The sequence below is a fragment of the Panthera pardus genome, unplaced genomic scaffold (assembly GCF_024362965.1).
Source record: "Panthera pardus isolate Hobbes unplaced genomic scaffold, ASM2436296v1 HiC_scaffold_3, whole genome shotgun sequence".
Classification (NCBI taxonomy): Eukaryota; Metazoa; Chordata; class Mammalia; order Carnivora; family Felidae; genus Panthera; species Panthera pardus.
Window position 1 is genome coordinate 53,458,264 of NW_026526876.1, and position 17,227 is coordinate 53,475,490.

The following is a 17,227-nucleotide window of genomic DNA, read 5'->3' on the forward strand; positions in this document are numbered from 1 at the left end:
CTTGAGTTTTGTGTCCTACTGTCTGTCATTCATTGTCTTATTTCCTGTTAGAAAATCCAAGGTGATGCCCCTCGCCACCTTGCTTATAGTTAGCACTCAACGTGTCCAGTCCTCATTCCCCAGTGCATCTGTTCACTGCCACTTCAGCAGTTAGCCCTTTCTCATAGGTTGGGCATAAATCTAGGCGCCTTTTTGTTGTTTTATTTTAAGCAGTGACCTTGTCAGCAAGGTGAGGGAGTATTGAGCATTCTCCTTTGGCAGTCTTCCGTCAACTCTTGAGCTTAAGGTTTCCATTTCCAGTGGGTCTTCCCACTGTCAGTCAGTTTGGTTCTCTTTTGAGAATGAACCTTTCTTATCCTCCAGATGACTAAGAGTAGTTTTTCTCTGCAATGATACGACTTTGCATCTTTTTTTTTTTTTTTGCATCTTTACCTGCTTCTTTTGAGCAAGATTGTCCACTGTCCATTTCTAGATTTGTATATCATTCTCTCTATTTTAAAATATCTGGGGGTGCCTGGGGGGTTCATTCGGTTAAGTGTCCAACTTTGGCTGAGGTCATGATCTCACAGTTGGTGGGTTTGAGCCCCATGTAGCATCTGTGCGGACGGCTCAGAGCCTGGAGCGTGCTTCAGATACTGGAGCCTGCCTCAGATACTGTGTCTCCCTCTCTCTCTGCCCCTCCCCACTCATGCTCTGTCTCTCTTTGTCTCTCAAAAATAATAAATAAAAAGTGTTAAAAAATTTTTTTAAAATACAAACATCTGAGGCTAGAAGCTTTGTTCTTTATGTTCTTTTCCTTTCATTTTTAAGCTATTTTCTCCTCACATGTAGGGTTGTTTTTTTTTTTTTTTAATGTTAAGGTTTTGATAGAACAGTGCTGTGATACTCTTGATGTTTATTTTTGTCATTTTTTTGGTCTTTATTTTTTCTGATTGTCTCATTTGTGATTAAATCCTTATTACCAGATCAACAAGTCTCCTACAAGGTATTTTCTCCCTGATCTTAATGCTTTTCCCTCTGTCATCACCAGGAGATCTCCTGGTTGTTCATTACCTTCTTCAGAACCATGTCTGTGTTTCTCAGGATTGTTTCTTCAAAGTCATGATTTAGCTTAAAGAACTGAGAAAGCTCCTGTCCAATGTGCACATCCATCTCATTTGCATTTGGCTGCTGTTCACTAATTTTTTTAATTAAAAAAAGTTTTATTTAAATCAAAGTTAACATATAGTGTAATAATGGTTTCAGAAGTAGAATTTAGTGATTCATCACTTACATATAAAACCAGTGCTCATCCCAACAAGTGCCCTCCTTAATACCCATCATCCATTTAGCCCATCCCCCTACACAACACCCCTCCAGCAACCGTATTTGTTCTCTGTATTGAGTCTCTTATGATTTGTCTCCCTCTCTGTCTTTATCATATTTTTTTCCCTTTCCCTATGTTCATCTGTTTTGTTTCTTAAATTCCACATAGGAGTGAAATCATAAGGTATTTATCTTTCTCTGAATGACTTATTTCTCTTATCCTAATACATTCTAGTTCCATCCATATTGCAAATGGCAAGATTTCATTCTTTTTGGTCACTGAATAGTATTCCATTGTGTATATATACCACATCTTCTTACTCCATTCATCAGTCAATGGACATTTGGGCTTTTTCCATAATTTGGCTATTGTTGCTAGAGCCACTATAAACACTGGGGTGCATGTGCCCCTTAAAATCAGCATTTTTGTATCCTTTGGATAAATATCTAGTAGTGCAATTCTGGGTCATAGGGCATTTTTAACTTTTTGAGGAACCTCCATACTGTTTTCCAGAGTGGCTGCACCAGTTTGCATTCCCACCAGCAGTGCAAAAGTGTTCCCCTATCTCTGCATCCTCGGCAACATCTGTTGTTTTCCAAGTTGTTCATTTTAGCCATTCTGACAGGTGTGAAGTGGTATCTCGTTGTGGTTTTGATTTGTATTTCCCTGATGGTGAGTGATGTTGAGCATCTTTTCATGTCTGTTAGTCATGTGGATGTCTTCCTTGTAAAAGTGTTTTTTCATGTCTGTTGCCCATTTCTTCACTGGATTATTTGTGTTTTGGATGTTGAGTTTGATAAGTTCTTTACAGATTTTGGATATAACCCTTTATTTGATATATCATTTGCAAATATCTTCTCCCATCCTGTCAGTTGCCTTTTAGTTTGGGGTTTGTTTCCTTTGCTGTGCAGAAGCTTTTTATCTTGATGAGGTCCCAATAGTTCATTTTTGTTTTTATTTTCCTTGTCTCTGGAGACTTGTTTAGTAAGAAGTTGCTCTGGCCAAGGTCAAAGAGGTTGCTGCCTGTTTTCTTCTGTAGGATTTTGATGGTTTTCTGTCTTATGTTTAGGTCTTTCATCCATTTTGAATTTATTTTTGTGTATGGTGTAAGAAAGTGGACTTGTTCCATTCTTCTGCATGTTGCTGTCCAGTTTTCCCAACACCATTTGTTAAAGAGACTGTCGTTTTTCCATTGGATATTCTTTCCTGCTTTGTCAAAGATTAGTTGGCCATATATTTGTGGGTCCATTTCTGGGTCCTCTATTCTGTTCCATTGATCTGTAGGTCTGTTTTTGTGCCAGTACTGTTTTGATGATTACAGCTTTGTAATGCAGCTTGAAGTCTGGAATTGTAATGCCTCCAGCTTTGGTTTTCTTTTTCAGGATTGCTTTGGCTGTTCAGGGTCTTTTCTGGATTCATACACATTTTAGAGTTGTTTAGCTCTGTGAAGAATGCTGGTGTTATTTTGATAGGGATTGACATTGAATGTATAGATTGCTTTAAGTCGTATCAACACTGAACAGTATTTGTTCTGGGGTGCCTGGGTGGCTTAGTCAGGTAAGCGTCTGACTTCAGCTCAGGTCATGATCTCGTGTTTTGTGAGTTAGAGCCCTGCATCGGACTCTGTGCTGACAGTACGGAACCTGCTCCGGATTCTGTCTCTCTCTCTCTCTCTCTCTCTCTCTCTCTGCCCCTCCCCTGCTCATGCATTTTCTCTCTCTCAAAATAAGTAAACTTAAAAAAAAAGTCAATATTTGTTTTTCCAATCCATGAGCATGGAACGTTTTTCCATTTCTTTGTATCTTCTTCAATTTCTTTCATAAACTTTCTGTAGTTTTCAGCATACAGATCTTTGGCCTCTTTGCTAAAATTTATTCCTAGGTATTTTATGGTTTTTGATGCAGTTATAAATGGGATTGATTCCTTGATTTCTCCTTCTGCTACTTCATTATTGGTGTATAGAAATGAAATGATTTCTGTACATTGATTTTATATCCTGCAACTCTGGCGAATTCATATATCAGTTTTAGCAGTTTTTTGGTGTAGTCTTTTAGGTATTCCTCATAGACTATCATGTGGTCTGTGAAGAGTGAAAGTTTGACTTCTTCCTTGGCGATTTGGATACCTTTTATTTCTTTTTGTTGTCTGATTGCGGAGGCTAGGACTTAACACAGCATTGAACAACAGTGGTGAGAGTGTAGACATCCCTGTCATGTTCCTGACCTTAGGGAGAAAGCTCTCAGTTTTTCCCCATTGAGGATATTAGCTGTGGATCTTTCGTATATGACGTTTATGATCCTGAGGTATGTTCCTTCTGTTCCTACATTATTGAGGGTTTTTATCAAGAAAGGATGCTGTATTTTGTCAAATGCTTTTTCTGTCATCTACTGAGAGGATCATGTGGTTCTTACCCTTTCTTTTATTAATGTGATATATCACATTGATTGATTTGCGGATGTTGAACCAGCCCTGCAGCCCAGGAATAAATTCCACTTGATCATGGTGAATAATTCTTTTAATGTATTGTTGGATTTGGTTTGCTGGTATCTTGTTGAGAATTTTTGCATCCATGTTCATCAGGGAGATTGGTCTGTAATTCTCCTTTTTGTGGGGTCTTTGGTTTTGGAATCAAGGTAATCCTGGCGCCTCTGTTTACTATTGAACTGCTGGTCACTAATAAGGACTTGCCAGAGTTTATAAGTCTTGATATCTCTGTCTTCCTGAATCTGGCTGGCAGGAAAGCACTCACCTGATTTAGTTTGGCCATATCTACATGATTTCTAGTTAAACCTGGCTTGTACTCTTCAAATGGACAGAACAATAGGAGCGCCTGGGTGGCTCAGTCGGTTAAGTGCCTGACTTCCTCTCAGGTCGTGATCTCATGGTTCGTGAGTTTGAGCCCCACGTCGGACACTATGCTGACAGCTCAGAGCCTGGAGCCTGCTTCGGATTCTGTGTCTCCTCTCTCTACCCCTTCCATGCTTATGTTCTGTCTGTCTCTCTTTCTCAAAAATCAGTAAACATTTAAAAAACAAACAAGACCAAAATGACAGAACAACAAGTATTTAAACATTTTATTTTTTAATCTGAAAGTGTTCACCTACTTTTAAGTATTTAAGTTCATTTGTTTTTTTTTTGTTTTTTTTGTTTTGTTTTTTTAACGTTTATTTACTTTTGAGACAGAGAGAGACAGAACATGAACGGGGGAGGGTCAGAGAGAGAGGGAGACACAGAATCTGAAACAGGCTCCAGGCTCTGAGCTGTCAGCACAGAGCCCGACGTGGGGCTTGAACTCACGGACCGCGAGATCATGACCTGAGCCGAAGTCAGACGCTTAACCGACTGAGCCACCCAGGTGCCCCTAAGTTCATTTGTTTTAAACAGACATATGGGGGGGGGGGGGGGTCTTGGTGGCTTAGTCAATTAAGTATCCTACTTTTGATTTCTGCTCAGGTCATGATCTCATGGTTCATGAGATCCAGCCCTGTGCTGGCAGCATGGAGCCTGCTTGGGATTCTCTCCCCCACTCGCTGCCACTCTCCCTTGCATCCTCTCTTTCTCAAAAAAATAAATAAATAAATAAATTGACATGAAAACGTACTTGGGAGTAATGGACATTGAATTCTTGACGAATTACTTCAAAGATGGGAGGGAGAGAAGGGTGAGGAGTTACACAGGCCCCAATTTTATATGTAATGTTTTATGTGCCTCATCTTTTTAGGAAATTAAGCATAAGGTTAGGTGGTAGATGTACAGGTATTTAAAAAATTTTTATTGATATGTTTGTGTATTTCACAACTATGAAGATTAAGTGTTTAAAGTATTTAGTAAAAAATTAACATCCTGGTAAAGCTGAGATTCCTTTTTGCGGGGGGGGGGAGGGGGTTCTGGCTTTTAATTTATTTTATCTCATCATGATACGTGTACTCTTTTTTTTTTTTATAATGTTTATTTATTTTGAGAGAGAGAAGAGAGAGCGCATGAGCAGGGGAGGGGCAGAGAGAGAGGGAAAGAGAGAAAGAATCCCAAGCAGGCTCTGCCCTGCCTGTGCAGAGCTGGATGCAGAGCTCAGACTCATGAACTGTGAGATCATGACCTGAGCTAAAATCAAGAGTTGAATGTTTAACCAACTGAGCCACGCAGGCACCCCTCTTTTTTTTTTTTTTTTTTTAAATGTTTGTTTATTTGAGAGAGAGAGAGAGCGTGCACACACTAGCGGGGGAAGGGCAGAGAGAAGGAGAGAGAGAATCCCCAACGAGCATGGAGCCCAACGTGGGGCTCGATCTCACGACCATGAAATCATGACCTGAGTGGAAATCAAGAGCCTGAGCCACCCAGGTGCCTGGTACTATACTGTTTTAATTACTACTGCTTTGTAATGTAAATGAATCTGGAATTGTGATACTTCTTGTTTTTTAGCTTTTCAAGATTGCTCTGGGTATTTGAGGTCTTTTGTGGTTCCATACAAATTTTAGGATTGTTTGTTCTAGTTCTGTGAAAAATTATGTTGTTATTTTGATAGGAATTGCTTTAAATTTGTAGATTGCTTTGGCTAATAGACATTTTAGCAGTATTTGTTCTTCCAACTCATGAGCATGGAATGTCTTTCCATTTCTTTATGCCATCTTGAATTTCTTTCCTTAGTGTTTTACAGTTTTCAGAATACAGGTCTTTAGGTTCCTTCTTGACTATAGCCGTCAGCCTTTCTTCTTCCCCAGCAGTAACAGCTGTTATCAGTGTGAATTATACCAGCCTTTTTCTAGGTCTTTGTGTTCACAAATACATACCCTTAGAAAGTGTATGATGGTGTTTATATTTTAATTTTTTCATGTCGTCACATTGCAAGGCATACCTCGTTTCATCGCACTTCACTTTATTGCACTTTGCAGATGTTGCTCTTTTTTTTTTTTTTTTTTTTAAACAAATTAAAGGTTTGTAGCAACCCTGTGTCGAGCAGGTCTGTTGGTGCCATTTTTCCAATAGTGGTTTCTCACTTTGTATCTCTGTGTCACATTTTGATAATTCTTGCAATATTTCAAACTTTTTCATTATTATTGTATTTGTTTTGGTGATCCCTGATCAGTGATCTTGATGTTACTGTCGTAATTGTTTGGGGATGCCACGAACCACTCCCTTATAAGATGGAGAACTTTGGTAAGTGTTGTGTGTATTCTGAGTGCTCCACCAACTGGCTGGTCTCTTGTTTCTCTCCCTGTCCTTGAGTCCCCATTCCCTGAGACACAACAGTATTGAAATTAGGCCAATTAATGACCCTTACAATGGCCTCTAAGTGTCTAAGTGAAAGGAGGATCCACTTCCCTCACTTTCAATCAAAAGCTAGATGTGATTAAGCTTAGTGAGGAAGGCATGTCCAAAGCCAAGACAGGCCAAAACTAGAGCTCTTGTGCCAAACAGCCAAGTTGTGAATGCAAAGGAAAAGTTCTCAAAGAAATTAAAAGTACTACTCCAGGGAACACACAAATGATAAGTGAAACAGCCTTATTGCTGATATGAAGAGAGTTTTGTGGTCTGCATAGAAGATCAAACCAGCCTATTCCCTTAAGCCAAGGCCTAATCCAGAGCAAGGAAGGCCCTGACTCTCTTCTATTCTGTGAAGCTGAGAGAGGTGAGGAAACTGCAGAAGAAAAGTTCGAAGGCAGCAGCGGTTGGGTCATGAGGTTTAAGGAAAGAAGCCATCCAATTCTGTAATCTAAAAGCACAAAGTGAAGCAGCAAGCATGTAGAAGCTGCAGCAGATAATCCAGAAGATCTAGCTAAGATAATTAATGAAGGTGACTACACCAAACAATAGATGGGCCATGAAAGCTGGTGTATTCTTTTAATGTGCATTTTCCTGATCATTAGTGAGATCAACCTTTTTATATGTTTATTGACCACTTATATTTCCTTTTGTGTGAAATGTCTGTTCATGTCCATGTTTATCTTGGGCTGTCATTTTATTATTGTTTGTAAGATTTCTTTAGTTTGATACTTTGCTTTATATTCAGAGGCAACATCTCTTTGGAATTGTCTTTATTATTGCACATCTCTCTTTGACAAGCATTTAAAAATTATAGAATCAGCTTGTCAAGTTCAAGGAGTAATCCTGCTGAATTTGGTATTGCTTTAATTATTACAGGTTAATCTGGGGAGCGGTATCATGTATTTTACCAACACCATTTGTTTCATCTTTTTCAGCCTAATATGCCTGTTCTGAATTAGATCATTTGTTTAATGCTCTTGCTTTGTGATGAAAATTAAAATAGTTTACCTTTCTGTCATATTTCCTTTCTTTTGAAATAATTGTCATCTCTTTTAACATATTTCTTTTCTAAATATATGTTATCTGAACTGTCATAAATGACTACTTGTGGGATGTACAATAGTGGGTGGGAAAATTCTATCATCTCTTTTGTGTCTTGTTTTTCTAGCAATCCCCAAAGTGAGATTGGAGACAATCTACATTTGCGGAGTAGATGAGATGAGTACCCAGGATATCTTTTCCTATTTTAAAGAATATCCTCCAGCTCACATTGAATGGTTGGATGATACCTCCTGTAAGTACATGCAAGTTTTTTTTTGAATATGCTTTTGTTTATGATTTTAGGAGTTCTTGCCATGTCAGATGGTGAATGATTATGGTTCAGACTACTTGCTGGCATCTAAGTCATATGTACATGACCGAGGCCTCCTTAACTCCCACAATTTCCCAATAAAAGGGTGGATCCAACTGTATAGACTTGGGCTGTGTGTTCAGGGCTTTAGCTTTTGTCAGTGCACCTTCCCATGTAGCTACTCACATGTCTGGTTCTGCCTTAGTATCTGAGCTAGAACTGAACCAGAACCTTCTGACACTGTATCAGACCTCTCACCCGTACTTGCTTTGGAACTTCACCTGCTTGCTCTAACTTGTGAACTAGCTGTAATTTTTACTTGCTTGCCCACTCCAAGCCTGGCAGGACCTGTGGTAACCACTCTGCCAGCTTCTTGTCTTAACTCACTTCTAGTCTGGCTTTACTTAACTATCAGCTTGCTGATCTGCTAGGTGGTACCCTGGATAGCTGCCTGGGTTTCCCAGCTGCTTTCTTTAGAAGATGTTGATTCAGGGGCACCTGGGTGGCTCAGTTGGTTGAGTGTCTGACTTTGGCTCAGGTCATGATCTCCCAGTTTTGGGATCAAACCCCACATTGAGCTCACTGCTATCAGCACAGAGCCTGCTTCGGATCCTCTGTGCCCCTCTCTCTCTCTCCAAAATAAATAAAACATTAAAAAAAAAAAAAAAAAAAGCTTTTAAAGATGTTGATTCAGTGTTTTCATTGAAAGAAGAAACATGATTGAAGAGTTTTCTCCATTTTTCCGTTTGCTTAACTTATTTAACCATCTAAATAAAAGGTTGACACACCTTTTTTTATAAAGAGCTAGACAGTAAATATTTTAGGTTTTGTAGGCCATACAGTCTTTGTTTTGTTGTGTTGGTTCAGCTCTGCTATTGTAGCATGAAAGCAGCCATAGACAATATGTTATTGAACGAGCCTGGCTGTTTTCCATAGAAATTTTTTTTTACAAAAACATGGGGGATGTATACTTTATTTTACATTAATTATACCTATATAAAGCTGGTACTAATACAAATAAATAAATGAACGGGTGGTGGACTGGATTTGGCCTACAGGTTGTAGTTTGCTAACTCCTGATCTAAGTCACTAAAACTATAGCTAAGGGATATTAGAGTTGGAGGGACCCTTATTAGATTTACAGTTTTGCTAACTCATGTTGTACATCAGAACTGAAAAACAGAGAAGGGAAATTGTTTACCCAAGGCCACATGGCATATTTATAACAAAAGTGAGAAAGAATCTGTAGCCTTTCATTTCCCAAACTGAGATGTAAGTAAGATGTAAGGGTAACTTTAGTTTGAGAAATGCTGTTTTAAACAAAATTAAACAGATTTCTTTTCTACAAGACTTTTCAACACCTTTTTCTTGCTAAATTCTCTTGCTTAAAGAAGCAGATTAAAGTAGTTGCTACAAAGCCAAGTGACTGTCATGCCTCCATTGTATATTCTGTGGATGCCATCATCACTCATACTTTACAGTGGGAAACAGTCATTCAGCACATTTGAGTGATAAGGAACAGCAGATGGCTTCCCTGTAGGGGACAGTAGTATGAAGGATAATCCAAATTTGTTTTGATGTTATCATCTTGTCGTCATCATCATCGTCATCATCATCATCATCAGAACTGCTAACGCTACGTAACACTCGCTGAGCCAGGCAGGTTTAATACACAGAACCCATTTTCATCGAATACTTGACAGTTATTTTGTGGAACCCCATTTGGGAATGCAGCTCTAGGCTGATTTTATCAAGGAGGTTTTACTACCACTTTCTGTACTTCTTTCATTAGTTGGTTTGTACATTTACTGATGCTGATCTGTAGCTAGATGAGGCCATAGCAAGGAACATGTTGCAGTCTTTGTTTTTAAAAAACTTACCATTTAGATGCGATGTCAGGTTTTTTACATTTTGTTTCAGGTAATGTTGTCTGGCTGGATGAAATGACAGCCACACGAGCCCTTATCAATATGAGCTCTTTGCCAGCCCTGGATAAGATAAGAAGCAGGGATGCCAATGAGGACAGGTCATCTGAGAAAAGTAAAAAAGGTAACACAAAGGAGGGACTTTTGGGCTAAAAGTCCTGTTATTTACACAGTTAGTTTGGGTTTCTGTGCAGAGCATTATATAGCATTTCATTGTCAGTTGTTTCTAAAATAAGCTATGATAATCCAAAGAGGGAGAAAATCTTGAACTTTTAAATTACATGAGATGGAGTTATGTTAAGGTTCATCTTGTCGCTTGCATTATGTTTTAGACAAGCAGGAAGACAGTTCAGATGATGATGAGGCCGAAGAAGGAGAAGTTGAAGATGAGAACTCCAGTGATATAGAGGTTAGTAATAGGGCAAAGATATATTAAAGGTTTGAGTGCAAAAGGCTGTCTTTTTATATGACAGCAAAAGCTGTCTTTTTATATAAGTCTTAAAGACTTAGTGCGTTGCATTCTTCCTCTGGCTTTCACTTTTAGACCTTTGGAGGGTGCACCAGGTGCCTGGCCTTTCAGTTCATGTGGCTGTAATGAGTGATTCTTCTTGAGATCATAGAATTGTACTCATACTTCTGTATAAAAGAAAATGGTTTTATTGACAAATACTTTGAAGTGTTACTTGTCTAATCCGTAAAATTAAGAAGAAGCAAGTGATGGACTACTTCCTGATGGAGCATGTATTTTGTTGGAAATATCAAAGTGTATTCATTTAAAGAACATTTATTGAGTACCTGCTATATACCAAATTCTAGGTGCTATGGATATAGATCAAGCCAAAGTCCTTCCCCTGTTGGAACATACATTCTAGTGGAGAAGACAGAGAATGCACAGATACACAGATATGTAATATAATGTCAGGAAGTGAGGAGTGCTATGGAGGAAAGTAAAGAAGGGTGAGCAGATAGAGAATGATGGAGACTCTTAGAATGTTCAGGGAGAACATCTGACTTAGCAATGCTTCAGAGGAACAGTGCTGTCATGCTTTGAGAATTGTTGAAGAATGCTTTCTCAATCAATGGTGACTTTGCTGTTGAATAAATATTAAAGAAGCTTTAATGTTTATATTGAAAATGCTCTTTTTTCTTAAGTTGGACACATTGTCTCAAGTAGAAGAAGAGTCTCTGCTAAGAAACGATCTTCGTCCAGCTAACAAACTTGCTAAAGGAAATAGGTTATTCATGAGATTTGCTACAAAAGGTAAATGTGATTCTTGGCATAGTTTTAATCAAAGTCATTTATTTTTCAGTGACATCCTTCTCTTTTGAATAGGAAGTTCGGTCAAGTAATCTCAAAGTCCATTCAAACTGTATAATATTCTGTACTTGTAAAATGATGGCTTGCTGCCTAAGTTAAATTTCAGACTTTGAAAGTGAATGTTAGCTATTTGTATACTTTTGTGATTTTTGCCTAAAGGAAGTTATTTTCTGTTAAAGCTACTTTGCCCTCTGTGTTTTTCAGCCAAATTATCATCTGAACTATGAAAACATTTTTTTTAAGTTTCTATTTATTTTTGAGAGAGAAAGAGAGTGAGCAGGGGAGAGGCAGAAAGAGAGGGAAAGAGAATCCCAAGCAGGCTCCATGCTGTCAGTGCAGAGCCCAATGTAGGGCTTGAACTCATGAACCATGAGATCATGCATGACCTGAGCCAAAATGAAGAGTCGGATGCTTAACTGACTGAGCCACCCAGGCGTCCCTGAAAACATTATCTATCTATCTGTCTATCTATCTATCTATCTATCTATCTATCTATTTATTTTTTAAGGTTTATTCATTTCTCAGAGACAGAGACAGGGCGTGAGTGAGTGAGGGGCAGAGAGAGAGGGAGACACAGAATCTGAAGCCGGCTCCAGGCTCCGAGCTGTCAGCACAGAGCCCGATGTGGGGCTGGAACTCATGAACTGTGAGATCATGACCTGAGATGGAGTTGGAGGTTTAACCAACTGAGCCACCCAGGCGCCCCCCTGAAAACATTTTTAAATTATACTTTTAAATTTATCACAGCAGTGTCCTCCTGGACATTGCTAATAGTGCCATTCAGCTCTAATTCTCTAAGGAGTCCAATTAAAAGCCTCGTAAATTTTTTAATGTTTTTATTTATTTTTGAGAGAGAGAAAGAGAGTGTGCATGTGAGCATGTGGGGGCGAGGGGTAGAGAGAGGAAGATGGAGGATCCAAAGCGGGCTCTGCATGGACAGCCGAGAACCTGATGTGGGACTCGAACTCACCAACTGCAAGATCATGACCTCAGCCGAAGTTAGGTGCTTAACCAACTAAGCCACTCAGTCGCGCCAAGCCTTTTAAGTTTGCAAGTCTCTTTATGCACAGTGATTTTGGTGTACATTAAAATATGTAAGAATTTTGAATATGGAGTACTCTGGTTTGTTTTTCTTGACTGAGACATATTTTAAGAGTATAGGCTTGGAGTGCCTGGGTGGCTCAGTCAGTTAAGAATCCGACTCTTGATCTCACCTCAGGTCTTGATCTCAGGGTCGTGAGTTCAAGCCCCATGTTGGGCTCTGCACTGGATATGGAGCCTAGTTTAAAAAAAAAAAAAAAATGGGGCACCTGGGTGGCTCAGTTGGTTAAGCATCCGACTTCGGCTCAGGTCATGATCTCACGGTTTGTGGGTTTGAGCCCCGCATCGGGCTCTGTGCTGACAGCTCAGAGCCTGGAGCTTGCTTCTGATTCTGTGTCTCCCTCTCTCTCTGCCCCTCCCCTGCTCACGCTGTCTCTGTCTGTCTCTGAAAAAAAAAAATAAATGTAAAAACAAAAAAATTAAAAAAAAAAGTATTGGCTCATTATTTTATCGACTCTGCCTCAGTGTTGATTTGTCTGTTACCTCCTCATGATTAAATCAGGTTGTGCGTGTTCGCAAGAGTACCACAGAAGTGCTGCTGTTATCATTTTCAGTGCATCGTGTCAGGAGGCACATGATATTTATTTGTCCCATTTCTGGAGGTGTTAACTTTTCTCACTTGGTTAAAGTAATGATTGTCAGGTTTCTCCTGTTTTTCCATTTGTAAATCTAAAATTTGTAGGGAGGTACTTTGAGATTATGTGAACTTCTTTCTGCTCATCATACTTCCAATTATCACCCATTGAGGACTTTTTAATTCTACATTTCTTTATGAGTTGGCATTCTGCTACAAGGAAGAACTTTCTTTTTGTACCCATTTGTTTATTTACTTACATCAGTTAGACTCATGAGTCTTATTCAGTGGTTTATCATTCATTCGTATCATTTGTTTGATTTACAAATGTTCTTGAATTGGGCCAGAGGAGTCCCTTCAAGTTACATTATTTTGACATGCCTCCATGATTCTTTGAGCAATTTCTTACTTTGTGGCCCAGTGAAACATGTTGTTTTCCCAGACTCAACTTGTACTTTTCCTGTCCCAGATCTGGAATCAGCCATTTCTCCAAGGAGCTGGTGGGCATGTCTTTCTGAAGGGTGTACATACTAGCTTGTGCCACTGTTTACTTGTAGTACTGGATGGATACATTCGCACTGGTTTTCATCCTTTGCAGTCAGTGAGTGCCCTAGGAGCCATCAGAGATGTTTATGTTATGAAAGTTATGTTATGTTATGTTTATGATGAAAACATCAGAGATGTTTATGTTATGAAAGCCATCAGAGATGTTTATGTTATGAAAGATCACTGCCCACTTTTTCTTTCTGTTAACTGGCATTTTAACTTGACAGAAGTGATCTTTTCTGTGTTCATTTGAGTGGCTTATTGGAGTGCATTCTAGATAAATGGTGCTAGGCTATTTTCTTTAAGCCATTTTGAGGAACATAACAATAAATTGGAAAAACTGGTTTACCAAATATATGGAATTATGTATAATCTGTTTCTTTAATACTTAGATTCTGTGTTACGGTGTTGTCATTCAGAAACAAATACCTTTCAGGGGACCAGTAAAAAAGCTACCTCATCTAGAAAGCCTTTTAGTTTTTGAACAGCTCTAATGACTGAAGTTCTCCTATGCTTCTTGGAACCTTGTATGCTGTGTTGTTGTTTTTAATAGTATTTTCTCTGTGAGGTCAGTCAGCTCCTTAACAACAGCTTAACCTCATTCATCTCTGTTTTTTGCCCCACCCCCTGAACACTGCAGTGCTTTTATAGGCACTGAGAGTGAATGTTTGTAGTGCATCTTTCCCTTTTATTGGCAAATTGTGCTGATGTGATCCCAGCTACAGAAAACATTTTTTTTACCTTTATTTATTTTTGAGAGAGAGAGAGCAAGTGCGAGCGAGCGGGGGAAGGGGTGGAAGAGGGAGACACAGAATCCAAAGCAGGCTCCAGGCTCTGAGCTGTTAGCATAGAGCCAGACGTGGAGCCCGAACTCACAAACCGTGAGATCATGACCTGAGCCGAAGTCAGACGCTCAACCAACTGAGCCACCCAGGCTCCCCGGCAGACATTTTTTTAAACCATTCAACATTGTCTTCACACCAGTGGGAAATCCTGGGTAACTGTTGTAATTAATTTTAGATGACAAAAAGGAACTTGGAGCAGCCAGAAGAAGTCAGTATTACATGAAATACGGGAATCCAAATTACGGAGGCATGAAAGGAATTCTTAGTAATTCTTGGTGAGTCCAAAACTTTAAAATACAGTAGTTTAAATAGTACTTAAGGTTTCCTTAATCCTTCAGTTGGTCTTCTGCAGTGCAGTGTCAGTGCCATGTGTGGACTTGAAGGAAGACAAGAAGGAGTCAGGATTCTTAACTGTGGTAAATGGTATGAAAGGCTGAGTTACAGTTTCATGTAAAATGTCTCTGTTTCAGTACCTAACATTTCATCAGTGTATAGTTGAATTCAATTAGTGGATTTCAGAGTCCTTCTTGTTGGTTTTTGATCATGTGCTTATTTTGGAACGTTGCAGGAAGCGAAGGTATCATTCCCGTCGCATTCAGCGGGATGTGATCAAGAAGAGAGCCCTGATTGGGGATGACGTTGGCTTGACGTCCTATAAACACCGACATTCCGGTAGTTGCCTGCTCAGCTCTTGGGTAGACACATGTTTGGCTCCCGAAATCATATTCTTATTCTTAATACAGTCTTTTAAGGTTCCAAACTTTATCATCCTCTCTTCCTTGCCCTCACCCTCTGCCAACATATAGGAAAGTAAGTCAAGTCACAATTAATTTTAAATTGCCCATACAAAAGAGGTCAAATGATTTTATGAAAGCTGTTCTAACAAAAAAAGGCCAAATGTGACATAGGAAAAAGTGAAAATTTTTTGTAAGAATCTAATTTTTCTACTATTAATATCAAAAGCTGAATGAAAAAAATTTATCAGATGACTTGATTTTATTTTTTTGTCTGATGATGAAAATAGGCTGCTGTGTCTGGTGTTTTATGCTTATTGGCTCATGCACACGAATGCCTCAGCTAAATGAGATATCGTGACCTGGGTTTCATTTCGTTTGTTCGTTTGTTCCTTCCTTTCTTTCTTTGGTGCTTATTATAGAAGAACCATTTTCATTATGTTTTATAAAGATTTGTTTTTATTTTGAATCTAAAGATGTGAAATCTTCTACATGCTTTGAGAACTAAGTTAGCATACAAACATGGGATAACATGCATACATGTTTATCATTGTGACAGGGACAAGGAGAGGTGAAGTCTATCGTTTTTATTTTATGTGTATATCCAAAATTGTATATTTGAAATCTGCATCTTAAAAATGCACATACTTTTCTATTACACAGTTATAGGCTTCTAATTTCAGTTACTCTAAGATATTTTTATAATCTTTATGTATATATTACTAAAGAAATTAAAAAGCAAATTGCCCATAATTCTAGCACTCTAATATAACAACTGATTTAATTTTACATTTTTCCTATTTGTCTCTTCATAATAAATATAATCGCTACGAACATATATTTTATAGTCCTCCACTTATGAGCATCTTCTCATGAACTTTGAAGTTAGAATTCATTTTCATTGTTCACAGTGGTTATGTGCTATAAAGTCACTGTGACAATTGATATAGTGAATACTAAACCATTCAGAGACTCTGGTCACACCATTTCCATCAGCTGATCAATATATAACCTTGTCTGATGTGTGTTTCTGTTTAAAGACATTTAATACATATTATTGATTCATTAACATTGGGCTCACGGCCAACAGCACTTTAACTCATGCTTGAACAAAGCTTATTTAACACGTATTTTCTCTATAAGGCATATCACAGCTTTCTTGAGCTTAGAAACACTAGACAGCTTTGGAACTACACTTGGAAGCCCTTTTCAACAGTGAAATCACCAACAAAAGCCTCAAAAATATGAAAAACATGACACTTAATAGTCTGCAAAAAGGATACTTGTGTATAGTATGAGACCTGAACCATGAAGGCAGAGTGTTGCCTCGTTTGACCTCAGCTGGGAATATGCCTGTCTGGTTTTTTTGCCATTCTGCATATGTCCACAAATGATCATGAAAGCACTGTGAGTGTGGATTTTGGAGTTACAAATAAATTTGGCAGATTTGCAAATATAGAACTCATGAATAACGACAGTCGACTAGATTGTAGGTAATTTTATAATATCCGTCAGCTTGCTAGATCATACTTTACCTAGCCATTTTTCTGTTGTAGATATCGGAATGGCAACTGGGTTGGCACTAATGTAGATAATGCTCCAGTAAGATCTCAGGCGTGGGAACCCCACCTTTTTAAAAAAGGCCACCAGTGTAGAGCAGAAAATCAGATTTGTTAGTTTTAATACTTTTCCTAATGTTTCTTGGTTAAATTTCTTAGGACTAGTAAATGTTCCGGAGGAACCCATTGAAGAGGAGGAAGAGGAGGAGGAGGAGGAGGAGGAAGACCAGGACATGGATGCAGATGACAGAGTGGTGGTAGAGTACCACGAGGAGCTCCCAGCTCTCAAGCAGACCCGGGAGCGGAGCACATCGAGGCAGTCCAGTGCCAGCAGTTCAGACTCCGATGAAATGGACTATGATCTAGAACTGAAAATGATTTCCACTCCTTCACCAAAGAAAAGCATGAAAATGACCATGTACGCTGATGAAGTGGAATCTCAGTTGAAAAATATTAGGTAAAAGCCTTTTCTTTTTATCAATGCGAGCTTTTAATTTGATTTTTTTAATTAAAAATTTTTTTTTATGTTTATTTATTTTTGAGAGAGAGAGAGGGAGACAGAGGATCTGAGACAGGCTCTGCACTGATAGCACAGAGACCGATGTGGGGCTCGAACTCACAAACCGCGAGATCATGACCTGAGCTGAAGTCAGACACTCAGCTGACTGAGCCATTCGCTTTTAATTTGATTTTAAATACTAATTCC

The 17,227-nt window shown here is 38.8% G+C and overlaps 1 protein-coding gene across 1 annotated transcript in view; it reads left to right on the forward strand.

Annotated features, from left to right (window-relative positions):
* Positions 1 to 17,227, forward strand: part of NCBP3 (nuclear cap binding subunit 3) — a 32,722-nt gene that overhangs the window by 9,623 nt on the left and 5,872 nt on the right. The window contains exons 4-10 of the mRNA XM_019429519.2: positions 7,737 to 7,862; positions 9,840 to 9,968; positions 10,177 to 10,253; positions 10,997 to 11,105; positions 14,404 to 14,503; positions 14,797 to 14,900; positions 16,681 to 16,978. Of these exons, the coding sequence (XP_019285064.1) occupies positions 7,737 to 7,862; positions 9,840 to 9,968; positions 10,177 to 10,253; positions 10,997 to 11,105; positions 14,404 to 14,503; positions 14,797 to 14,900; positions 16,681 to 16,978 (943 nt within the window). The remainder of the gene's footprint in view (positions 1 to 7,736; positions 7,863 to 9,839; positions 9,969 to 10,176; positions 10,254 to 10,996; positions 11,106 to 14,403; positions 14,504 to 14,796; positions 14,901 to 16,680; positions 16,979 to 17,227) is intronic.